Source organism: Phodopus roborovskii, unplaced genomic scaffold (genome assembly GCF_943737965.1).
Source record: "Phodopus roborovskii unplaced genomic scaffold, PHOROB, whole genome shotgun sequence".
Taxonomy (NCBI): Eukaryota; Metazoa; Chordata; class Mammalia; order Rodentia; family Cricetidae; genus Phodopus; species Phodopus roborovskii.
This window is the reverse complement of record NW_026126603.1, coordinates 3,284,659-3,310,657: the sequence shown is the minus strand read 5'-3', so window position 1 is coordinate 3,310,657 and position 25,999 is coordinate 3,284,659. Positions and strand designations below refer to the sequence as shown.

The 25,999-nt window shown below is 42.7% G+C and overlaps 1 protein-coding gene and 1 non-coding gene across 2 annotated transcripts; both read left to right on the top strand.

Moving 5' to 3' along the window:
• Positions 1-402: 402 nt before the first annotated feature.
• Mcm10 (minichromosome maintenance 10 replication initiation factor) lies at positions 403-25,639 on the top strand. Its single transcript, XM_051205844.1, has 20 exons — positions 403-527; positions 3,363-3,452; positions 4,683-5,018; positions 6,512-6,613; positions 6,736-6,873; positions 7,315-7,549; positions 8,779-8,944; positions 9,737-9,904; positions 12,362-12,478; positions 12,693-12,889; positions 14,500-14,600; positions 15,214-15,321; positions 15,406-15,523; positions 17,267-17,495; positions 19,208-19,352; positions 20,144-20,256; positions 21,938-22,051; positions 23,207-23,352; positions 23,950-23,992; positions 24,323-25,639. Exons 2-20 carry the CDS (start codon positions 3,446-3,448, stop codon positions 24,404-24,406), a joined length of 2,667 nt encoding a protein of 888 aa, XP_051061801.1. The 5' UTR covers positions 403-527; positions 3,363-3,445; the 3' UTR covers positions 24,407-25,639.
• On the top strand, positions 22,321-22,393 carry Trnak-cuu (transfer RNA lysine (anticodon CUU)). Its single transcript has one exon. It is a non-coding gene; the product is annotated as a tRNA-Lys (tRNA).
• Positions 25,640-25,999: the final 360 nt, after the last annotated feature.

Here is a 25,999-nt window from a genome sequence, read left to right as displayed (position 1 = left end):
GAATAATCAGAGTGAAAAATAGAAACTTTCGTCTCTCTGTATTTAAATCCTAATGTCTAAACTGGACACAAGATAAGCAAAGCTTGTTCAGACTTTGATAGGTTCACTTACTTACATCAGAGAACCTGTGAGGACAGCAGTGAGCAGCTGCATTTAGTCCTTACATAACCTCCACTTAATGCACATAACCTCCACTAAACACTGGAGCTCAGAAGTAGCTAACAACGCTTAAATTTCTCCGCGCTAGGGGGCGCTGGACCCTCTCTTTCTGTTACAGGAACCTGATCGTTCACCAACCGGAAGTTCTTTGCCCATAACAAAGATGGCGCCTGCTGACATACACCAATCAGATTGCTCTACTGAGAGGCGGTGTTTTCCCCTCCCAGAATAATTGTCCTGGTACAATTCTGGCGCAGCCAATCAGAGCGTCCTCCACGGCTGAACGCGTTGACGTCAGACGTGGGGCGGAGTCCAGTTGTAACTTTTGGCGCGTTTCTGTGTGGATCGGGAAGAGGACCGGGTCTTGGGTGAGTAGTAATCGCGGGGTTTGGGCGGGTGAGTAGCTCTGGTTGTAAGCGAAGGGTTTGAGGTCCTAAGGGAGAGAGGCGCGAAGCTCTGAGGGTGAGAGGCGGCGAGATCCGGGTCGCGCGACCTCCGGTTGGAGCGAGCAAGGCGCCGGAGCTGGGAGGTCGAGGTCCCGTGTGCTTAAGGAGCCTACTTTAGTTTGTTTTCTTCGGAAGAGCGCCCTTTATATTTATTTTTTAAATGTTTATCTTTGGCAAATTCATGTATACACATGTGAATATGACAATTTGACAATTTTGGTCATGTTCACGCGCGTTCCCTTCTTACCCGCCTCCCCTTTCTCTGAACCCCTTCTTCACCGAACTTGCCGAGCTTTCATGTCTTTTTAAAATAACCCACTGAATGCCATTGGGGGTTGCTTGCATAAAGATCACCATTTTAAAATGCTGGCCGCCACATTGACTTCTCTCTTCTTGACCCCTATTGAGTGCATGCTTTGCACGGGGCTCTTCCAGAAAGAGACACGTCTCTACCCTACCCTTCCGAGGCTTGCAGTCTAAAGAGGTTCCAGATAACAGGCACATGATAGTGGAGAAATTGCAGTGATTAGCTCAAAGGGGGTTCTAGAAAGGATGGCCGACCAGAAAGACTCAGGAAATTAGCTAAGGGGACTTCAGGGGCACTTTCAAGACAAAGTGCTTGACATTTGAAAGCAATGTATGGTTCCAGAAGCTGAAAGCAAACTAATCTAGCAGGAAGATGCTTCCGAAGGTGGGGTTTAAAGCTAGAGTGGAGTAAACAGAAAGGATGAGGAAAGCACCTATTGTTACATGGGCTTTGTGAATTTTATTCTAAGGAAAATAGGAAATCATCAGAATGTTTCAATTGAAAGGATTTCATGGCCTAGTTTATTTTCCTAAAATATCACTGACAAAAGATGATTAACTGGAGGTGGTTGCAGTACTTGGGAGGCAGAAGCAAGTTGAGCTCTGTGAATTTGAGGCCAGCCGGAGCTACCTTGTCTCAGAGAGAGAGAGAGAATATATTAACTCTGGGGTGTGAGGAATCAATTGTGGGGGGACAAAGTAAGCAGTACATGAAGGTGATATAGTTGCTCAGGCTCAAAATGAATGGTGGCTTGAATTAGGGTGTTAGCTGTGAAGTGGAGAAAAGTGGAAAATGTAGTTGGTGTTTTGCAGGTAGGAGCCAGTATTTTTAGGATGTCCTAATTGTATACTGGTTTGATTTGGGGAAGCTGGGCAGGAGACTGGTAGGAATGAGCCAAGACAGTTTGCTCCTAACTTACAATCAGAAACACCCCAGTAGGTAATGTGATACCTCTTAGGGTCCTTACAAATGTTCAGTGAGTGAAGAGAAAGTACCATAATTAATACGTTGACTTGCTAATATTGCATATATAGCACAAGTGTAAGCCAAGTAATAGAATGGAGTTCTAAATCACTGAAGTCTAGCCAGGCAGGAATGGTGACACAGAGGCAGACTATAAATTCGAAGCAGCCTGATCTCAAGTTCTGGACCAAGCAGTATAACATAGTGAAAGAGCAAGCTAGTTAGAGAACATTGCCTAGTATAAGGCCCTGGACTCAGGCCCATGACAGAAGGGAAAACAGGACGGGGAGTAGGGAAGGGATTTTTCGTTTTAATTATCATAGCAGTCTCATGAGTTGGAGGCCAGCCAAGGTCTAAGTAGCGAGAGTTCATCTCAAAACACAGGGAAGAGTTGTGAATTGTTATCCATTGTTTTGTTTTGTTTTTCATCAGGACAGTTTTTCTCTGTGTAGCTCTGGCAGGCCTCAGACTCAGAAGTTCAACTGCTTTCATCTGGTACTGCAGTCTAATACTGTCATAATTTTACTTCAGTTTTAGTGCAATGAATGTAACAAAGAAAGCAGTGATCCAAGGAAGGTTGTTTGAGTTCAAAAACACATGTAAATAAATGCCAGTAAACACATACTAAATAATAACAGAGCAACCCTTTCCCAGAACATTCTCAGAACAGACCAATTTAAACACAGTTGCCTGGCATGTACTATAAATTATATCTGGGAGAGCATGGAAGCAAGGCAGAAGGCCATATCCGGATTCGGGAGACTCTGACTAGATTGGGTTCTATAACTATGTTCTGACATTCAAGAAGAATAAACATGTCTTATAAATTGAATATAATTGTCACAGAAGTCACAAAATAATTCCCAAGAACAATCCAGGGAACAAAATGCACCTGAGTTTAAAAAAGGCCCTCTGCCTTTTTTCCCAGAACTTCTCTCACGGTTCCCCAAGGCATTGTTCCTCATTCATCATTCTGACTACCTGCCCCACCTCCCCAGTACTAGGATTAAAGGTGTTTGATACCATGTCCATTTCAGTGTTAGCCTTTGATCTTAATTGTTCTTTTCCTCTGTACTTTGCCAGCTAGTGTGGCAGTAAGATCCTAACTCAGGGTGGAACTATGTAGAATCTCATACTTTATCTGCAATGGTAAAGTAGACCTCAGATGCATTACAATAATAAAATGGGATAAAAGCCCTAAAATTTATCCCAGCCTGAATAGTTTCTATTCACAATGTGTTGAACCTGTCGTTCTATCTCCCACCCTACACTGCTTCAACTGGGACTCCATAGCCACAATTTAAAGCCAAGCAGAAGAGCACTGCTTATGTACAAGGAAAAGATACTGTTGAGTGTTGATAATAGGCGAGGGGGATGAGAAATGGCGTGGGTGGGTGCTGGATGCATTCCAAGGTTAGAGTGCAGAGAATCTAGAATGTACATAATGAGAAGACTCAAGGGTAACCCTAATGTTGGTTTTTACACAGCCAAGACTCTTCATTACTCATTTCCTGGGCCACCTACCTGATCCGCCTTCACACTTGTTTGCCTCAACTATTCTCTTGACAGCATGGATGGTAAGGCCTTCCATTTTAATTGATTCCTCTTTGGCTCATGGAGAACTACAGTTTGGTCCCTCTTTCCACTACAAAATAGTGGGAAGTCAGGATGCTGAATAACTCATCATGTCAAACTATCAAATCGAGTGACCAAGCTGGGTGGTCTGACTTCAGAAGTTACTCTGGGTGTTAAAATGTTTTGAAATGGTTTTAGTCTAGCAGTATTAATTCTTGTGGTCTTTTCTAATTTTGCTTGTTTTTCAGGGATTTGTACAAGGAAAAAACTCAGTAAAGAAATAGTGCTCTGATTAGCAATATTCAACTTGTGCTGGTTCTGATGGGACCAGAACAAAGAATACATTGTGGGGTGTTTTGTTGTTGTTTGTTTGTTTGTTTGTCACTTAAATAGTTGAGCTCATTGCCGGAAACTGCATTTCTTTTTTTGTGTTTTCTTTCTTTCTTTTTTTTTTTTTTTTATATCCCTGGCAGTCCTAGAACTCATTGTGTAGGCCAAGGTGGCCTTGAACTCAGCAATATGCCTGCCTCTTCCTCCAAGTGCTGGGATTAAAGGCATGGGCCACCACTACCCAGCTGAAATTGTAGTTCTTTTTGATTCATGTTTATTACACTTTGCCCTCTTCAAGAAAAGTAAAAGCAAACATTGAAGCTGTCCTGGGCTAGATCTTATTTCAAAAAAACAGTAACAATAAAAAAAAAAAAAACAAAACTGTATGTTCTAATTTGGATTAATTTTATCTTTCACATGAAATCACCAGTGAAATAAAGAGTTACTTATCTTTAAAGGTCAAGTAAAAGCAAATATGACAAAAAAAATTTTGTCACCCAGAATTAATGATAGCTAATTCTGGGTGATGGCTATTTATACATCTTTCCCCATGTAAAAGTAACAACTAAAAAGTGAGAGAGTAGGTCAGGTCTGATCTACATCTATGTTTAAGTGTTCTTCAGTTATTCCTTATTGGTCAAATTTCATGAAAGTTGGTATTGCAGGAAGGTGACTCATTAAAGTAGTGCTGGTAAAAAGTTCTAGCCCAGTGCCTGCCCCTTTCTCTCCTTAGCTCAGTCTTCTAAGAAGCACTTGGGGTCCGGAAAGTAGATAAAGGGCCAGCAGAACCTCCGGCAGAGTGACAAATCTGGAGGCTCGTTTCTGTTACACTGTCAGAGCTGAGTAAGGTGTGCTTGTCACTGACACTGCCTGGGGTAGACTTACTTTTCCATTTCCTTTAGTGGAGGAAGACGACTTGTCTCTACTGACATCCCTGCTGGAGGAGAACGAGGCAGCCTTTCCTTGTCATTCAGAAGAGAATACCTCCTTGTCTCTGGAAGATGGCAAACCTGATGAATTTGATGAGCTTTTTGATGCTGATGGTGATGGGGAATCTTACACAGAAGAGGCTGACGATGGAGAAGAGGGAAAAACAGAAAACCAGGAGGAAAATTTGGCCACTCTCTTTGGCGATGTGGAGGATTTAACAGATGATGAACTTCCTACCTTGCAAGTTGAAAGCAAGGTCCTTCCTGGTCCTGCTCCCAGCCAAGAAAAAACCAATCAGGAGTTGCAAGGTACACCAATTGCTTGCTTTCTCCAATTTATTCATGAGAAAAAAGATGACAAGTTTGACAGTTTTCATTAAAAATAACTGCAGGTACAAGGGTGGTGGCCAGTGGCTTTATTTGGAAAAATAAATAAATATAAAAGGTTAGAAGGATAACTCCAGTCCGTAAAATGCATGCACGAGGACCTGAGTCCAAATCCACATTGCCCACTCAAAAGCTCAGTGATGTGCTGTGTATCTGTAACTTCAGTGTGAGGAGTGGGGACAGATGAGACCCTGGGGTTGATTGTCAAGTCCTCCTTGCAGATCTATGAACTCATTGAGAGACCCTGCCTCAAAAAAATAGGAGCAGTCAAAGATCAGCAACAAAGCTCTGTGTATGCATGCACACACATGCCTAAGCTTGAATACATTAATGCATGAGGCATTGAAGTCAGCATTTCAAGGACCTCCTTATGTCCTTGTCAGCAAACTATGACTGATCTTCCACAGAGTGGCACTCACGGTGCTGGTGCTTCTTACAGAGTATATCACTCTAGGATTTATGTTCATGGGGAGCCAGGGACCAGGCTCTAAAGTTACCGCACAGTTTGTTTGAGTAAGAGACTATTCCCGAACTGCCACTTTGAGGCATGGACCTTTCTTAGTCCTGACATCTTTTCTTGTATTTTTAAGTTAGGAAAAGCACCCAGCATTTATGATATTTCAATTTACAAAATAAATTATTGTTTGGCTTCTATGATAGGTATCCGTACAAATTCCCCTATTGGTTTTGTGTTTGGGGTTTTTGTTGTTCTGAGACTGGGTCTGACCCTGGCTGTCACCTCAGCCTCCTGAGTGCTGGGATTTCAGGTACGCACCATCATGCTCAGCCAACAGGATGAGCTCACAGCTAGTTCAAGTGTTGGAGGCTTGATTACTAGGGATAAAACATTTGTTTCTCTACAGGACTTCTTGGAAATACCACAGTTGAGTTTGAAGTATGGCATTTATCCTAGTTTTATATCAATTTGACACAAGCTATAGTTATCTGAAAGGATGGAACCTTAATTGAGAAAATGTCTCCATAGTCAGCCTGTAAGGCATTTTCTTACTAGTGATCACAGGGAAGGGCCCAGCCCCTTGTGGGTAATGCCATTCCTGGGCTGGTGGTCCTGGGTTCTATAAGAAAGCAGGCTGAACAAGCCGTAGAAAGCAAGCCAGTAAGCAGCTCCCCTCCATGGCCTCTGCATCAGCTCCTGCCTCCAGGATCCTGCCCTGTTTGAGTTCCTGTCCTGACTTTCTTTGATGAGCAACAGCAATGTGGAAGTGTAAACCAAATAAACCCTTTCCCCCACAACTTGTTTTTGGTCATGGTGTTTGATCACAATAGACACCCTAACTAAGACAGGATTGTGTTGTGAGTCTCTAGGTTTGGGGGAGACAACAGAGATACTGCCAGTGTTTGTGTCAGGTATAGCACTCCATCTCCCAGATTCTTAGTATATTTTTCTTTCATAGATGAATTAAAGAAGTTGCAAGAGCAAATGAAGTCCTTACAGGAGCAGCTAAAGGCAGCATCAATTAAACAGCCAAGTGTAGCCCGTTTGCACAAATCACCTGGTAATGTGACTTAATTCTAGCAATAATATGCATGTTTGTTACTAAGAAACAATAACATTACTGCTTCCATCCAGTGCCTGCCAAAACCATAGCATTCCTAATTCCTTTTATTTTCAAACAAGAAGGTGCATCTCTTCGGCCCTCCCTTAAGGAGAAGAAGGTTCGGAGAATTCAGGAGTCAACATGCTTTTCTGCAGAACTTGATGTCCCTGCTTTGCCCAGAGCCAAGCGGGTAGCTAGGACACCGAAGACTCCTGCAGGTATGGTACCCAAGGTCTCACTAGGTCTCACTGCTCAGCCTTGTTGAAAATAGATTTGTGTGTGTGTGTGGTGTGTAAGAGATGATTGGGGGGGAATGAGCTTGTGTGGGTGCAAATGCCTGCAAAGGTATCGGATCTGTTGAGCTGGAGTTAAAAGCATTTGTGAGCTATCTGGCCATTGTCACACAAAGTTCTGTCAGACAGCACTGCACAGATTTGATCTCCTCTGTCAGGATTTGATTGCTCAAGGCATGTTGATGCACACCTATAATCCATCATTTGGAGGAACCTTGGTTCTAGGCCAGCCTGGGCTACATATTGAGACCCAATCTCAAAATAGCAACAACAACAAAAATCCCTTATGTTGATGATAAAAAGAATTCCATAAGCAGATTTTTATGTCTCACAATCATTCTCTTTTCACTTATGCTAATTTCCTAGAGTCATCATCAAGGACAAGTACACCCTCCCAGCCACTCCAGATTATTTCCAATTTTCTAGAGGCCAAAAGCTCCTCTTCAAGGTTAAAAAGTGCATCCCCACCACAAACTGTTCCTGGAAACAAACCCAGTGGGATGACTAGAAATCAGAGCGTAGGAACCCCTGGGAATACCGAGGAACGGGCCCCACAGGTTCCCCAGGTCTCCGTGGAAGCCTTCTCGGGCCTACGCCTCAGGTCAGTAGCTATGACATCCCTTTGAGTTCCTTTATCTGTCCTGCTAGATGACCCTTTGTCCTATCAGAAGATGAGTCCTCTGGAGACCTTGCGCATGCAGCAGACCCACAACAGCAGCAGCTCTTGACTGAGGAGCTTAGTAGCACAGTGGCTGTGCTGTCTTTAACTCAGTGCAGTGCAGTGTGGGCTGTTTACAAAAGTCTCTCCACACAATAAAGAATGGTAGTGCTTACCTTTAATCTCAGCACTTGGGAGGCAGGGATATCTCTGAGTTCAAGGCAAACCTGGTCTGCATAGTGAGTTCCTTGGCAGCCAGGGCTGTGTAAGACCCTGCCTACAAAAACAAGAACAAAAAGCAAATGTTTACCTGTTAAAAAGAAATGGACAAATAATAGGTATTTAATCAGAAATTGTCAGATCAAAACAGTGATGTAGCTTTTATGGTAAAACTTCCCATCTTTGTATAGGTGCAGTTTTATTCTATTGTGTTAGGTAGGATCCTAAACTATTTTTAAATATATAAATATATATAATTCAGGTGTAATGGTTTGTAGTTTTTTGGTTTGTTTGTTTGTTTGTTTGTTTGTTTGTTTGAGGGAGGGGTTGGCATTTCATGACAGAGTATCTCTATGTAGCTTTAGACCCTGTCCTGGAACTCGCTCTCTAGACCAGGCTGGCCTTGAACTCACAGAGATCTTCCTGCCTCTGCCTCCTGCGTGCTGGGACCAAAGGCGTGCACCACCACCCATCGATGGTTTGTACTTTTAATTCCCACATTGAGGAAGCTGAGGAAAGAGAACTGAGAGTTTAAGGCTAGCCTGCATAACTACATGGCCAGTCTGGGCTACAAAGTAAAACACACTCTCAAATCAAAAAGAGAAGATAGTTTAACCAGAAGAGCACTGCTTTCTTATATTGTAGTAAGATTACAAAGGATCATAAAGTAAACTTTATAGATAAATCCATGTCCAGGGAAAAGTAATCCACACTTTGAAAATTATTTTTTAATCCAAGGAAGAAAAAAAAGATTACTTTAGCCAGGAAGAGTATGGGCTCTAGACCAGCCTGAGCTACATACTGAGATTCTGTCCCAAGAAACCAAAAGTAACTAAGTAAAAATAAATATATGCTGAATCCATATTACATCAAAGTTCCCTGCAACACTGGAGAGGTTCCAGATAGTCTATTACCAGAATAATAACCTATTAATTACCTGCTTCTTGACCCAGGCGACCTCGAGTATCCTCCACAGAAATGAACAGGAAAATGACAGGCCGAAAACTGATCAGACTGTCTCAAATCAAGGAGAAGATGGCAACCGAGAACCTGGAAGAAACGGACTGGGTGACATTTGGGGTCATACTGAGGAAAGTCACTCCACAGAGTGCTAACAGTGTAAGCTACTTGACTGGTTCCTGAGCTGCAGGTACCCAGGCTAACTGTGGGGTCTCCTGGCCTCAGTCTGGTGTCTGCCAGTTCTTGAAATAACTTCTAGTCAGCACACATCTTTGGGTTGGTGTTCAAGGGCACTGTTAGCAAAGAACTCTTGACTCAGAGCCAGTTGGGCTCTTATTATCCACTCATTCTTACTACATTTCAGTTGTTGCTGTTTTAAGGGACACCTGTGTTTGGTCCCCAAGACACTGTAATCTCTCCTGTGGAGAAGGCCAGGTGATCAGAGAGGCTGAATCCACAAATCCCAGAGATCCCCTGTGTTTGTAAAATGACAACCTAGGAGTGCTAAGATCTTTGGTTCATGCCAGCAAGGTGTGTACTTAGATAGCTGTTAATAGCATAGTCGATGCTAATTAGTTACCTGGTATCTAGTCCTATGATTGGGTTAGAAGTGATCATGCTGTAGCTGCTGCTTATTTTACTAGGGTGGGTGTGAGAAGTTGTGACACATAATCACACGAACTGTGACATCTGATGTAAGTGCTAGCCAGACAGTTGGACCCTCTACTAAGTTTGCTTTGTGGCCTGCCTTGCTTTTCTTTTATCTCAAATGAGGCAGGTAATAAATACTAAAGCCCAAAGAAAGAATTAACTTAGAATTTGAAAGCACTCTGACAGCCATTTAGGTGAATTATATCACAATACTTTTCCACAATAAGACTCTTGAACTCTAAATGGAGGCAGTGTAAGCCAGGATTCGAAAATGATTACAAATATTGCTGTCCACTTCAGGGGAAAACATTTAGCATTTGGAAACTGAACGACCTTCGTGACCTGACGAGGTGTGTGTCCTTGTTCTTGTTTGGAGAAGTACACAAAGATCTCTGGAAAACAGAGCAAGGGACTGTCATAGGGTTGCTCAATGCGAATCCCATGAAGCCCAAAGAGGGCTCTGAGGAGGTAAGAATCTGGACTTCGTGGCTGGTGGTTTATATAGTTAATGTTTTATCAGAAACATCTATTAATCTACCTCTGGGCTTTACCTGATTCTGTCTGAATTGTTCTGGTTCTTTGTTGTTGGCTCATTGTCTACCAATATTCTATGAAGCTACTTACTCTAAATCAGTTTGAATTAGTACCACAGTTCCCAAAGTTATTGAACTCTTATTATTATTGCTGTTTTATTTATCGTCAAAGAGAAAGAGAAAACACATACATGTATGACACATGTCATGTGTGGAGATAAGAGAACAACCTTATAGAATCATTTCTACCTTTTGTGGGTTTAAGGATTGAACTCCGAGCTTCAGCCTAGCACAGCAAGCACTTTTAATGGCTGAACCATCTCAACAGCTCAAGTTTATTGACCTGTCCCACTTGGGTTTCCTCAGATTCCTTGCATAAGTTCCCATGGTTGTATCAAGAGATCAGTGTCTTGCAGTTAAATGAATTTTGCTTTATTTATTTTACCATTTTAGCTGGAGTTGAGAGTCAAAGAAAATCTTCATTCACAACAAAAAAGCTTGAATAGAGTTTCTTTTAAAGCAGTAAATAGTGGGCTTTAGATGCGTGTGATAATTCATACCTATAGTCCCATTAGTCCAGAGGCCAAGACCAGAGGGTTGCCGTTAGTTCAAGGCGTGTGTGTGTGTGTCTGTAGCCAATGCTGGCCTTGAACTAGCCACAGGCCTCTTGTTTCTGCCTCTCATGTTCTAGGAATGTAGGTATGTTACCATGCCCAACTGTTTTTATTTTATTTTTTAATTTACTACCTTTTATTTTATTGTGGGCTAGAGGGTGATGTAAGGATGGAAAGAGCATACATGTGGAGATCAGAGGACAACTTACAGAATTGGTTCTCACCTTCTGCTATGTGGATTCCAAACAGTGAATTCATGTTCTCAGAGTTTTAGCAAGCACCTTTTTACCCACTGAACCATCTTGCCAGCCTAATTTTTCTTGTAAGTCCAGTCTAGTATTGTGACACGTGGCTATAATCCCAGAACTCAGGAGGCAGGCTGGAGGAAGGTCACAGTTTTGGACCAGTCTAGGCTACATGGTGAATTTGGGCCATTCTCCTGTACACAGAAAAACCCTGCTCCTCCCTCCCAAAAAAAAAAAAAAAATCTAGAAATAGGTGATATAGTGATGTCATGTCTCTATGAGTATCTTAGTTTAAACTTATAAAAGAAACCTTTAACTGGGGCCTTGCTTACTATTTCAGAGGGTGTCCACGTTCGTCATGGTGGGGAGCATGGCAGCAGGCATGCATGACACTGTAGCAGTAGCTAAGGGGCTTACATCCTGATCTGTAAATTAGCAGCAGAGAGAGACAGAGAGAGGCTGGGCCTGGTGTGGGCTTTTGAAACCTCAAGCCCACCCCCAGAGATACAGCTCTTCTGACTAAGCCACAGCTCCTAATCCTTCTCAAAACTGTCCAACCAACTTGGTACCTGACATTCAGATACATGAACCTATGGGGGCAGTTTTTACTCTAACTACCACAGTGAGTTCTGCCTTATACTGAATATCTCCAATGCAGAGTACTGTGTCTTCCCACTCTAGGAGGGAAATGCTATTCATTGATTACTGATCCCTGGGTAGGGGCCTCTGAACAGCTTGGTGTTTTTTGCTAAAATTCCTAGATCTGTGGATCCAGTTAGGCAAAGCAATTCCGTTAGAGACAGGGTGCAAGAATCATAGAAGCCTATGCTCCTTGAGGACTTGTCCCCTATGCTCCGGAAAACTGTCCAGTGGAGATGGAATATTACCTGTGGCCAAGTTTGCTCTGTGGCTAGCTGGGGGATTCAAAAGCTTTCTGATCTGGATTTTGTTACCTAGTAATCACTGAACCTTCTGATCTCAAGTGACTGGATATCTGATTCTGGAAACAAGGACAGAGCCCAGGCAGCTAAGGTCATTCCTTTTTATCTCAGCCTGTATTCTTGGTAGGTTTGCCTGAGAATTGGCAGCAGGGAATGGGAGAGCTGAGTTAGCCAAGGTCATTCAGAGACTGTCCTCCTGGCCTCTTACCACAACTGGCAGCAGGGTGAAGGATGGTGAGCCAGCCTGTCTCCTGTTAGTGGCAATTCAAGAGTTTCCCTATCAATTCCTGTTTCAGTTTAATTTGCCAGGCCTTAGTCACATGACCATTGTTGGCTGTAAGGAATTCTGGAAAAATAGGGCTACATCCATTGTCTGAGGCTGAGCATTTGGCTAGCCTGGACAGTCAGGATTCCACCAGCCTTGAGGGAAAGGTGGTTAGAGAGAAGGGAGCTGAATGAGTCTTCTGCATTCCCCAGTCTACAGAGTGTAGAGTTTTGGCTTCAAAAAATGCCTTCCAAAAGCAGCTGCAAACATCCTTTCGCCCATCTTATGATAAAGGCCTTTAGCACTTGCATAACCTCTCTCTCACAGGTGTGCTTATCTATTGATCATCCTCAAAAAGTCTTAATTATGGGAGAAGCTATGGACCTGGGAACCTGTAAAGCCAAGAAGAAGAATGGAGAGCCATGTACACAGATTGTTAATTTGGTGGGTCTCAAACCTGTTAGTCTGGTTTTTGCCTGTGAAAAGAATCAATCATGACAGAGACTTTGGGTGCTTGAGTGGTGATGAGCAAACGGGAGCTCTAAAAGTCACAAGGTCTCATCGCACATAGTGTGAGGCTGGAGAGATGGGCTGCACTGCTCCCAGTCACTGCCCACAGCCTAATGATTGAGTCTTCACTGGGTGTTTTTCCTTGCAGCACGACTGTGAGTACTGCCAGTATCACATCCAAGCCCAGTACAAGAAGCTTAGTGCAAAGCGGTCAGATCTGCAGTCTACCTTCTCCGGGGGACGGATTCCAAAGAAGTTCCGCAAAGGCACCAGCCTGAAAGAGCGACTGTGCCAAGATGGTTTTTACTATGGCGGGGTTTCTTCTGAATCCTTCGCAGCGTCCATGTAAGATATTTTTCAGGGCTGCTTTTGGGAAAGGGTTTTTTGCTTGTCTCTTAAGAGGAAGCTGGTGTTTGGACTGTTCTGTAACTGTCCTACATGAGCTTCATTTTTCATAGCTGAAGCCAGAGTGGTTAAGGACGCCTTTCATTCCCAGGGAGAGGGGAGTACATTCGGAATGAATGGAAAATGAGTCGTGTGGTGATCTGGACAAAGAGCCCATGTTTTGTGTTTAGCCAGATGTGGTGGTCCATACTTGCAAGCACTTAGGAGACAGAGGCAGAAAGAACATGAGTTCATGGCCAGCCTAAGCTACGTAGGGAGACCCTGTTCCAAATGGAGAGAATAGTCTGGAGAGATTGCACTGCACTCACTGTACACAAACCAGCACTCAGCTACATACATATATACATTTAAAAAATTAAAATAAACCTCTTTTTTTTTTTTTTAAGTGAAAAAACAGTGGCCAGGTAGTGGTGGTGCACACCTTTAATCCCAGCACTTGGGAGGTAGAGGCAGGGAGATCTCAGTGAGTTCAAGGCCAGCCTGGTCTACAGAGTGAGTTGTTCCAGAGCTACACAAAGGAACCCTGTCTCAAAAGGAAGGAAGGGATCAAGAGGTAGAAGTAGGTTCAGGACTCAGTGCCCAGCTGTGACAAAATTTCAGGCCAGCTTAGGGCATATGGATTCCTGTACCAAAACAAAAAAGTGCTAACATCCATTGAGTCATTCCCTTTATTATTATTATTTGTTGTTACTATTACGTGTGATGAAGCTCACACAGGGCCATGATGGGTAGAACAGGTGTTCATGACCCTCCACTGGGATCCTAAACTGTCTAAAAATCCCCAAAGTAGATGGATGATCTATGTCCTTGTCACTTTACCATAATAGCATCTGAGCATGTGACAGGGGAGGACATGTACAAAGGGACTATGGTTTATCTAAAAACAAAAAAGAAAATTGTTTCTCATCTTGCTGAGTTAGGCAAAGAGTTTTGTACTTTCTGTTTATTTAGTAATATCTTTTTAGTCCTCATTTTTAGTAGCTATAGGGTATGGTTCTTTTATATGGTCATTTTAAATATCTCCTGAGGGTGATTGCTAATAGTATTTCTAACGACATTGTAGTTTTTGTGTTTTTTGAGATAGGATTTCATGTAGTTCAAGCTGGCTTGAACTCAATATATAGTCAAGCCTGACCTTGAATTCCTAATCCTCCTGCCTCCATCTCCCTAGTGTTGGGATATGTCCGTGCCACCCTGCCCAGCTTCTACTGTTTTAAACTGACCTATAATTACAAAATGTTAAACTTTAGCAGCCATTAAATATTTTAAGACAAATTCATTGGTTTTTGTATCACAGTACTGACATTTTTTAAAGTTTCCAGCCCTTTGGCAAGGCCTCAAGCAAATCTGTAGGTTGCCTGTTCTCCATCTGTGTTTTGTTATACAAATCAGAACTTCTAGGCTACTGAGTTATGGCTAGCAAAGCCTGCTTGTATGCTTGAAGAACTTGGATAATTGGTAACAAATGCATGCAAATCCTCATGGTTTCTTTGTGAAGGCATTGCAGTTGAGTAACTTTCTTTCTGTTCTGGTGGCTCTTGTCATTTCAGGGCAGCAGCTATTGCTCCTAAGAAGAAAGTTCAAACCACTTTGACTAATCTGGTTGTGAAGGGCACAAACTCAATCATCCAGCAGACAAAACAAAAACTCGGTAACTTTTTCTGCACCCATCCATCCTCTGTCTCAAGTGAATGCAGTACTTGGGAATGGGAATGGTTATGGCTTGCTTCTACTCTCCAGTGATGAATGGCTACTTGTCACCTGGTTAGTGGATGATGAGGCAGGCATAGGCTAAGAAAGAAGCTCAGTGATGAGCAGTAAGGAAATTCTGCAACTTGATCTTAGCCGTGTCTTAGCTTCTAATACTTTGTGAAATGTAATTTGTCAGGCTCTCAGTATCCAGCTTTCGTGTCCGCTTTCTGACTGATCTTTACTGTTTGTTAAAATAGGCCTGGATCTCACAGTGCCAGTCCACCCATATCTATGGTCCTAAGAGTGATTAGGAACCTGCATGGCCTCTTACTCATGCATATTCCAGAAATGGCACATTCATGTGTCACACAGACCTTGAGGGCTTAGCATTTAATAGTCATGATCCCATTGCTGTCCTACCAGTCCGACCTGTAAGTTAAAAGTTGTGCATTTCCTTTTAGTATTCTATCTTATTCACTAACCAGTTACTGTGTTATGACTGTAGAGTTTATCACATGATATCAAGCCATTTAAATTTTGAATCCTCTAGAATTAATGTTTGCATGTTTCAGGAATTCCCCAGAAGAGCTTGTCTTGCTCAGAGGAATTCAGGGAATTGATGGCCCTGCCCACATTTGGAGCCCGAAACTTAAAGCATTTAGCCAAAGCCAAGGCTTCAGGTACAGTCAGTGTATGTAATTATGGTGTGGGTGCCCATGTTCCCTAGACCTCTCCCACAGCTCCTAGTATGTGCCTTGTTTTAGGCATAATGGGGAGCCCAAAACCTGCCATCCAGTCTATCTCTGCATCAGCCCTCTTGAAGCAGCAGAAACAACAGATGCTAGAAATGCGGAAGAGGAGGTCAGAAGAAATACAGAAACGGTAAGAGTTCCACTCCCTGTTTGGATAGCTCATCCCAGGAGACCTCAGGACATTCTAGTAGACTTTTGAAGGTGGCTGCCGATTTGGGTTGGCTGTATTTTTTGATATAACTTAAATGACCCTCAGCTATCTGCCTCTAACTTACGCTACTGTTCCCAGAGACTGCTGGTACAGAGGAGAACAGTTAGTATGGCCCTGGGAAGGATGAAGAAGGGAGGTGTGAAGAGGCTTTCTGAACACTAACTTGACTTCAGTGTCTTATCTACAAAATGAGAAGTTTGGGTGGGGTGGGCTGGGGTGGCTCTGAAGTAAAGCCCCAGACTTTGTTATTTTAAAGGGGTCAAGTGTGGAGCTGACAAGATGGCTCAACAGGTAAATATGATTGCCACCAAAGCCATACAAGCTGAGTTCCAGCCCCAGGCCAATAGTAAAAGCATAGAACCATCTCCCACAAGTTGTCCTCTGACCTCTTATATGTACACTGTGATGGGCATGTATGCATGCATACAGACATAAATAAATAAGTAAAAGCAATATTTTGAAAGTGTCAAGCATAGTAGCACATGCCTATAATACCAGCCCTTGAAGGCAGAGGCAGGAGGGCTGTAAGTTCAAGCCACAGGGTGACCCTGTAGGAAGATACTTACACATCCTTCTTGAGAAGATAAGGGATTATAAGGGACTGCCTGTGGATGTTGTAAACAACTATAAAATAAGAAATTCATTTACTAAAAGAATTTTTTCTTGTGATTTTTGCATCTCGTGAAACTTACCATCTAATTTTGTACTATAATTGGTCAGGGCTGAGCAGATATATCATGTGTTTGTAGAGTGTTCTCACACTGAAATTGTCTTAAATAAAGTGTAACTCAGTCATTATTGGAAGGATGGAAGGTTGGTTTTAAGTCAGACAGGGTGGTGCATACCTGTAATCCTAACACTGATGAAGCTAAGGCATATCTGTCTGTTCAAGGCCTTGTGATATATAGTAAGACCCTGTCTCATGTAGCTCAGGTTGGTTTTGAACTCATTATCCTCCTGGCTCTGCCTCCCAAGTATAGGAATTTTAGGCATGTACCACTACATACCTGGCTTGAATTGTTTTCCTAATATGTTCAATCTATATTAAAGAATCACTGTGTAGATTGTAGTGCCATTTTTGTTAAGGATTTTTTTTTAATTCTTTGACAGTTTCATACATGTCTATAAGGAATTTTATCATTTCACCCCTAGACCATTACACCATCTCACCTCTCCTCCCTTGTGAAGGATGTTCCCTTCCTGTAGGATAAATTGAAAAGCGGGGAGATTCATGCAGCTCTGGGGGTCTTACAGCTAACCACAGCGATACCTCCACATTGCAATTGTTGGTGTGTGATGTACACAGTTATCTTCTGCAAAGCCAGTTGGTGAAACAGTCGTCAGTTAGGAAGGAATAGAACAGCTACAGTGTATTCAGTTAGCCAAGAGTGAATGAAGCTGCTGTTGTTCTTAGCTAATTTGAATTATCAACCAAAGAAAGGAAATAGTTTACCAACAGTTAGTTGTCCTCTCTTGCTTATCTGGGATGTCCCAGTCCACTTTGAGTTCTAGACTTCAAGTCTTTTGAGACTTGAGTAAATATTTATTTACTTTGAGTTTTGGTTGTGGGATGAAGCCCAGAGCCTGGGTCATGCTAGACAAATGATGTGGTACATACTACATACTCACCCCAATATTTAGTTTCTTCATATTCCTTTTAAGATTCCTTCAAAGCTCAAGTGAAGTCCAGAGCCCAGCATTGCCATGCTCATCTCTACAGTCTGCTGCCCAATCTCCTCGAGTTGGGGCCGAGTTCCCCAGGTTGGAAAGAACCACAGCCCCACGGATGCCTAAGCTTGGTACAGGCATCTCAGAAGGGGATGACATTCTCTTTTTTGATGAATCACCACCACCAAGACCAAAACTGAGTGCAGCAGCAGAAGCTAAAAAGGTAACTGTGGTGCCTGGAGACAACTCAGTCAGTGAAGTGCTTGCTGTGCTAGAGGCCCTAAGTTTGGATCCCTAGCACTCATGTAAGAAGCTAGGCGTGGTGGCTGCTAATAATGCTAGCACTAGCAGAGGAGGGGAGAACACACAATTGACTCATGTTGGCCAAGTGGTGGATTCTGGGCTCAGGGAAAGATCTCAAAAGATAAAGGAGGTTGGGGCTAGAGAGATGGGTCAGGGTCAGAGTACTTGGATGCTCTTGTAGAGAACCTGGGTTGGGTTTCTAGACCTACATTAGACAGCTCACACAGCTTCTATCTCCAGTTCCAAGGGATCTAACACCCTTCTCTGCCCTCCAGAGCATCTGTACACAAGATACACAGACAGATAGATAAGCAGGCACTCAGACACACAAATAAATAGAATTTAAATGAATAAGGTGAGAGTGATCAAAGAAGAAAGATTGGTGTCAATTTCTGGCCTCTACAAGCTCAAGTATTCACATACACTATAAACACCCCAGGGTTGTTTTAGTTTTTGTTTTTGCTGGCTTCTGTTTTCATTGCTTGGCTTTGCATCCTGTGACAAGAGATTGCATTTGAACCCTTAAGCTAATGTCCAGGAAAGATGCTCACTTAGCAGCTATTTACCAATCATCCTAAATAGATTCAAAGTAATTTGCAATAATAATGGTGTTAGCATACTGCCATTAGTCTAATCCAAGAAAGTGAGAGCCATTATCTCAATGCAATTTCTTGTCAGTCTATAGGAGGTATTAGCATTAGACAAAAAATTCCTGTAAGTGTTGAGGTAAGGCTGCAAAATAATGGTAACAGGTCTAGCTTCTTAACCAGGACTGCAACTGTATTTAGGGGGCTCTTGTGACTAAAGTTATGAGTCATGAAAATTATTTTACTAATGAAAGATTATGAACACACAATGTCAGAAATTAACTGAATCCAGGCTGCTCCTGGTAACCCCTGCCCATGCTGATGGAGAGACTTCTATAGTCTTGCTTCTGAATCCATCACATGCACGCTGTGTCTACTGCACTTACCATCATAGCACACAGCACCAATGAACACTATCTGAAACACTTTGGCTCATGTTCCAGACTGTTCTATATTTTTGTTTGCTTTTGATGTTTTTGGTATATGCATAATTTTCTACTCTTATAGAAACATACTTTAGTTACAGAAACTAAACATACTGGTTTGATTACAGCAAGCAATGACATTTAATATTTTCCTATCATTCCTCAGCATATAAGTATCAAATTAGTATACCTCTGAAATGTATTGTGTTAGAATATTTTATTTTAAAAGTTGCTAAATGAATTTTTGGCTTGAGATTAGGATAGACTTTCTAGCAATATCCAGAAGGGCCCTAAACATACTTTCTGCTAATTCATAGTGCTTATTTCTGTGAAACATCTTTTAAAGACCTAGTTCTTTGTTATCTGTTTATAGACCTGTGTCTGTTCTATCAAATCTTAGTAATCATGTGTGGTCTTTTTAATGTGTGTGCATGTGCACATGTCACGCATGTGGTGGTCAGAGGACCACCACAAGGGTTCCCAGGTTGGAACACACATACATCATCAAGCTTTTTTGACGGGGCCATCTCACCAGCCTGATTTCTATTAGAGAACAAAGGGTGTGGGGCTACAGGTATCGGTCTCATCTCAACTCTTGTTTGCTTGTTTGTTTTTTCTAGTTAGCTGCTATTGCAAAATTAAAGGCAAAAGGCCAGATCCTTGCAAAAACAGATCCAAACAGTATTGTAAGGAAGCAGATGAACCGCCAAGATGTGTTGGATGTGAAGGAGCGTGCAGAGAAGAGCAACATGGTTTCTCCTGAAGGTATTGCTGCTTCAGTCAGTAGTGGGAGAGACAGATCCTGTTTGTGAAGGAAGTGTTCTAAACAGCGCTAGTGCCCTGACATTCTGTTGGTCTCCAAATAGTCCAAGTTGTGATCACTCCAACTCTCTTCTTGCTCCAGTAGCCTGAGGCCTAGGTTTACAGTCAGGTATCACCTGCTGGGCTCATCGAGACACTCTTGTATAATCACAGTAACTTAGAGTGGAGTTATGTACAATATGAGCACATGGGGAAAGGATTGTCACTGAATCTTCATGCATTTTATATTAACATGAAGATTTTTTTAAAGGAATGTAATTCCTTTGTTTTAATTTGCTGTTTGTCTTTTTAAAGCATGAGAGTTGCTAAATGTCATTTAAAATGGCTTAAGTCAAATCTTCGTTCTTTTCTGTCATTGTAATCAGAAGTGAAGGACAGCCTATTCTTGTTATCAGGGATGCTCTACCTCATATCCTAGGCATTTTTTGTTACTTATTTGTTTGTTTGTTTGTTTGTTTGTTTGTTTGTTTGTTTGTTTTTAGCAAAGTCTCATTATGTAGCCCAGGTTGTCTTCAAAGCTGGCAATCCTCCTGCCTTACCTTTGCCAATAATGGGACCACAGGCCCTAATGGCCAGCTTTCTGTTCACTCTTGAAGTCACCCCTGCCAGTTACAAGTGGGATCCTGATGTCAGGGTTGAAAGTCTGGAAGGCATAGAAAGAGTAGAAGGGAACTGATTGGTAAAGCACACTGGTTCCTTCAGTCCTCTCAGCAATAGCCAATGTTGTTCTGCAGATGAATTGGAGCCTGCCAGAAAAAAAAGGAGAGAGCAACTTGCCTACTTAGAATCAGAGGAATTCCAGAAAATTCTAAAAGCAAAGTCCAAGCACACAGACATCCTGAAAGAGGTAAGCACCTAAGGGATCTGATCAGTGTCGTTCAAAATGAGGTGCTGGTCAGGCTGTTTGCTTCTCTACACAGGTGAAGAAGTACGTATATGGCTATGTGGTTCCCTTTGAGAAGCAGGGATATTTCAGATGCATGCATACGAGAACATCGGAAGACAACTCTGTGCTGTATACTAGCTGCCCCACAAGCTTTTGGCCATTTCTCCTGTTTCTTCATAGGGTCACAGATGTGTGCTAACGCAGCCAGCTTTTTTAAATGGGTTCCAAGTATCCAACTCAGGTGGTTAGGCTTGCAAAGCAGGTGTTCTTAACCACTGCGCCATCTGCTTGGCACCCTCGAGTAACATTTTAACTTTGCATTTGTCCTTGCTGTGAAGAACAACAACTGATGTATTATTAAATAGACTGCCACATCATAAAACATGTACATATTGTTTGACTATGTTATATTGAAGTAATGTTTACTACTTGCTATTTTCTTCTCTATAATATGAAAGAAATTTTTTCCCATTCAGACTATTTTATATTCACATTTTAGGTGTGTCCAGCCAACAGTTAACCCCATCACTCCAAATCCCCTTTAATAAGTATTATAATAACAATCATCCTTATTAAAATTCATGGATAGTATGAATTGTCTATACTTAACAGTTTCAGAGATATTATTATGATATACAAACTATATGAGCTAGCTTACTCTAGGAGGAACAATGTAGTAGTCAGAGGCTTGAATCTGAAAGTGTAAATGAGACAGCCTAGAACTGAGGCTTCAGGAGAACCAGAGTGAGTTGTTCTAGAAATTCAGTACAGGCCTTCATAAACACAGGAGCCACCTAGTCATGTTCTTAGAGTAGTCAAATTGTGCAGAAAATCATTCTGTATGTTATAATCAGTTCCTGTACATATGTCTCCTAGAGCACACTGTATCTGTTAGGACAAGGACAGTTCCTGTGTCACATAAAGAGTGCAGAAAAGTAGCACCCTAATGCCTGCTAGAGTCGAAGGAGCAGTCATTTACTTAACAGATTCTCAGAATGTCGCTGGGGAGTGCACTATCCCAAGTACCTGTTCCTGTACGTGATCAATACTTAACAAAGGGTCTTTCCACTGAACTGAAACTCAAAAGGGGTGACAAAGGCAGCATCAGAGACCCCAGGCTGAATTCTTCGTGTGTCCCCAAAGGCGCTGTGCACACTCTCATCACCTTGTGCAACTACCCCAACTCCAAAGCTATGTCATCACTCTTCAGAAACACCTCCCTACCCTCATACCTACTGTTCCAATACTTGGGGTATTCTTGTGCCTGAGCACTTGTAGACACCAGTACCTAGCAGATGGGGTGACCATCCAAGGGGCCGTGTGCACCTTCCCTCTGTAGAATCTGTTTGGAGCAATGTGTTTATTAACATGGCCAATAATGTCACTGGATTTTATTTGAATTTGTCTTTTAAAAAACAAATGCCTTTAGGTCTTTTTATCCTTTTATTCCCTATCTTAAGGGCTCTTTTCTACCTATTATGATCTTTGGTTTAAGTCAGTTTACTATATGAAGAGTTCTGACATCTTGCGTGTTTCTTCAGTTCTGTTTTGATGGTTCTTGAACTAAATGCTGTGGTTACTATTGAACCATTCTGAGTAGTGTTGGCTTTGGTGCAGTTACTCCTGTGGGTTTTGTCATCAGGCCGAGGCTGAACTACAGGAATCCTATTTTGAGCCACTGGTGAAAAAAGAACAAATGGAAGAAAAGATGAGAAACATCAGAGAAGTGAAATGCCGAGTAGTGACGTGTAAGACGGTGCGTGCAAGGCTGGGCCTTGGACTGTGGGCCTCTTTTCATAGCTGGGTTTGTGATGTCATTTGTAAGGTGTACTGTTTTTCCACCCGCCACCACTCTGGTGGACTCACCACAGCTTTGGGACATTTGCCTCTTCCTTACTGCAAAGGAGATCTTTGCCGCTAAAGCAGACCTGAGAAGGCACTTACCGCTTAACATTTTTTGCCCATTTCCGCATGGGACTTTGCATTTGCGTAGAGCCGCTCGGCGGTACCCGCCCGGCGGCACCCGCCCGGCTAGCTCAGTCAGTAGAGCATGAGACTCTTAATCTCAGGGTCGTGGGTTCGTGCCCCACGTTGGGTGCCATTTGTAAGGTGTACTGTTTTTCCACCCGCCGCCACTCTTGTCCAGCAGCTGCGCCAGCCCCAAATAACACACAGAGACTCTGTATTTGGTACAATACTGTTGGCCCGGTTACTTGTTTCTTATCGGCTAGCTCTGCCTTTAATTATTAACCCATTTTTGCTGATCTATGTATCTTCAGTCATTGAGTTAAGCTGGAAAATAAACAGCACAAGATAGACAAGGTCCGTGCTCCCTGCCAGACCTGGGAACTGGGCAGTGGAGATTCTGCTTTGTGACCACTGGGACCAAGTTGTTCCTATTGCTGTTTGTCAAGTTCCGACAAATCCTGTTGTATTGATGGTTCAAGGTTTGCTATTTCTGGAAACTTGACCAAACTTTTTTAAAAGAAAAAAAAATTATGTAGCACTGACCTGAAACCTACTGTGTCCCAGGCTGCTGTCCTAGAGCTTGCAACCCTTCTGTTTCAGCCTCCCAAATACTGGGAATAGAGACAGGCACCTCCAAGCTCAGCCTTCCTAACATCGCAGGGTCAATGAATGTTACTATATGCTTCTGCTTAACTGGAACTGGGGCAGACATTGGGGAAAGTGGTGTAAGAGAGAGTCAAGAAATCCACTGAGCCTGGTGTGGTGGCTGTGCCTCCAGCCCCAGCATTCGGGAGGTGGAATAGGAGGCTTCCCCAAGCATGAGTGTAAGACCAGCATGGGCTACAGAACCCTGTAATCACAGAGTGTGGAGGACCCTGGTACTTGCTCCTAGACCCTCCTTCAAAGCCCCTCACTGGACATGTGGTTTGTGTCGTCTGTGCAGTGCACCTACACCCACTTCAAGCCTCTGGAGACCTGCATCAGCGAACAGCATAACCTCCATTGGCACGATGGCATGAAGAGGTTTTTCAAATGTCCTTGTGGAAACAGGACTATCTCCCTTGACAGGCTCCCAAATAAGCACTGCAGGTATGAAAATGGCATGGGCTTCTCTGTAGTACTTTCTTTATGGTCCCTGGAACATGAGATCATCACCCTATGCCTTCCTGTAGCTCCTGATAACCCTCAGGCCTCCTCCAGGTGCAGGGTGTGCATGGTGGTGGGCTGGTGGGTCTTCACTAGGGTGAGTGGTGTGTACAGCCTGTGGCTGGGAGAACAGTTGCTTTTCAGACAGCAGGCTGTACTTACAAGAATGGTGTTCTCCCAGCCTCTGGTCAATTCTTCACCTAGAACATTCTCCGGGAAACATAAATGAATGCCTAATTGTGTCTCTCACTGGAATGGGTGTTGCCCTGTTGTACCATCTCCTAAAACTTCATCTCTGAACTCTCCAGATTACAGAGGAGGTGAAGGCCATTTCTCAGTTCACTGAAGGCTTATTCTTTGTTGATTCAGAGCATAACCATAGAGAGGTATATGAGTACCTCCTTGAATAGCTCTTCCTTGAATGAAGGGACAACTTTTCTCCTAAGTGACACTCCCACCCACACTGTCTTCATGTGCACGGGGTCGGGAGTCCGTTAATACCTTTCTACTGAGTAAAGCCTTTTTGTTTTCCTGTTTTAGTAATTGTGGCCTGTACAAGTGGGAGCGGGACGGAATGCTAAAGGTATGTATGGTTGTCTGTTTTTCATTGCAGCAACAAAAACCACCTGAGATAATCAACTTTAAAAGAAGGAAGGGTTACTTTGTTTGGATCACAGTTCCTCAGTTTCTGCCTGGTCAGTAGTCTGTGGCCTTGTTTCTAATCCTGTGGTGAAGCAGCAAATCATGTTTGTCAGGAGCACCAAGCTGGTCCCAAAACTGTAACACATGGCCTTGGGGTCATTCTAAATGTTATCTGTACTGTGTCCTACTTGCATTCTAATTCATAATTGAGTTGGTGACTCAGGAAAATAAAGATAAACCATTTCTTATTCATGTAATCTCCTTTTTCTAGGAGAAGACTGGTCCAAAGATCGGAGGAGAAACCCTGTTGCCAAGAGGCGAAGAGCATGCCAGGTTTCTGAATAGCCTTAAATAACCCTCTCTGCAAGTGGTTTCTCATCCCCGGCCTTTGTTCTTGTGGCTCTGAAAAAGCAAGAGATTGGCTCTATGTTGTCCTTCCTGATTGACACTACGAGTCAGAAGTGCTTGATGAGCACACTGCCTGCTCACTTCCCTCTGTGAGCTGGTTTGACATTATAGTTAATATTAAATACATGTTGGAAATCAGTATGCCATGGTGTTTCCTGCTCGCACTTCAGTGCCTGCCTTACAGCAGTCACACAGATTTTTGTTCCCAAACTGAAAGGTGACCAGAGAGCTGTGTTTCTGTGCTTCCTTGTTGGAGGCAGGGAATGCATTTTTTTTTTTTTTTTAATCACAGTCGAGTTCAAGTGTTAATATGGATGGACACCCAAGAGACAAAAGAGCAAATTTAACATGGCTACTGGCTTCCTTGTGTGTAAAATGAATCAAGTCACTGAGCCAGTTTGTGACTCCGTTCATTGATATTGGAAGGGAAGTTGCTCTGCTCACAATGCTGAGGGACTCTGAGATAGAAATACCTGAAGGTGGGTTCATTTAAAATAAAGCAGACATACACTTGAAGCCGTAAAGCATGACTCAAAAACCTACTGTGCAGACAGAATCCTGGGGGTTGCAGGTATACTTCATTATGTATGTCAGGAATCTGAAGGGTAAAACTGCTGTTTACCCCAGGAAACAGTTCTTGAGATCTAGCCACCATCCTCTTAGGAGTGTTGTACTTACAGGAGGGTTTGGACTTTGCTTTCTAACTTAAAGAAAAATAGTGCTTGTTACTTGAAACTGCGATTTGTACCTGAAGTCAGTGGGTGGCTCGGCTACCTGGCACTTGGACAGTGGGTTGCGCTTTGAGCCGCCTTTACTATGCGGGACAGTGTTCTCATCTGAACAGGGCATGACTGGAGTCTTCACTTTGCATGCTGTCTTTAAAATGGTTATATGTTTACAAAGCTTCATGGTGACCTCAGTCTAGATGCCTTTGTTTTTAAACTTTAATTTTAACTTTCTAAATGATTGGAAACACAGTGGAGCCACATCCCACTTACACTGAATATTGGAAGGCTTTGATTTCTGTGCATTGTGTGTGTGGTTTCCCAGAATATTCAGGGGTAAGGAGGGGTAGAGAAAACAACTCATGAGCCTTGAAAATATTCATTAATGGAATTAGTCTTTTAATCCTGCTTTTTAGTGCTTTTACCAACTATTAAATACTTTCATACAAACTCAATATGTGTTTCTCTTTTTTCTTGATTTATTATCGGTGCCATATTGTATCATCAGGCAGTTAGAATAGGGTAAATGTTTAGCAAGTAACAGAAACTGGCTGCATCTTTTACCGAGAATAAGGCTGATCTGAATGTTTCTTCATGCTGGTTTGTTTTGTTTTATTTTGGGTTTTGGTATTTTGTTTTCTCTGTGTAGCTGTTCTGGAACTCACTCTGTAGACCATACTGGCCTTGAACTCACAGAGATCCTCCTGCCTCTACTTCCCAAGTGCTGGGATTAAAGGTGTGCACCACCACCAGTCAATGATGGGTTTTTGTTGTTGTTGTTGTTGTTGTTGTTGTTTTCTATGTTTCTGTTTAGA

What these genes read in the sequence shown, in the direction of transcription:
- Mcm10 (XM_051205844.1), top strand. An exon ending in CTCCACAGAGTGCTAACAGT is followed by an intron (nt 8,945 to 9,736) that starts GTAAGCTACTTG and finishes TGTCCACTTCAG; the next exon opens with GGGAAAACATTTAGCATTTG. An exon ending in AGCGGGACGGAATGCTAAAG is followed by an intron (nt 23,993 to 24,322) that starts GTATGTATGGTT and finishes TCCTTTTTCTAG; the next exon opens with GAGAAGACTGGTCCAAAGAT.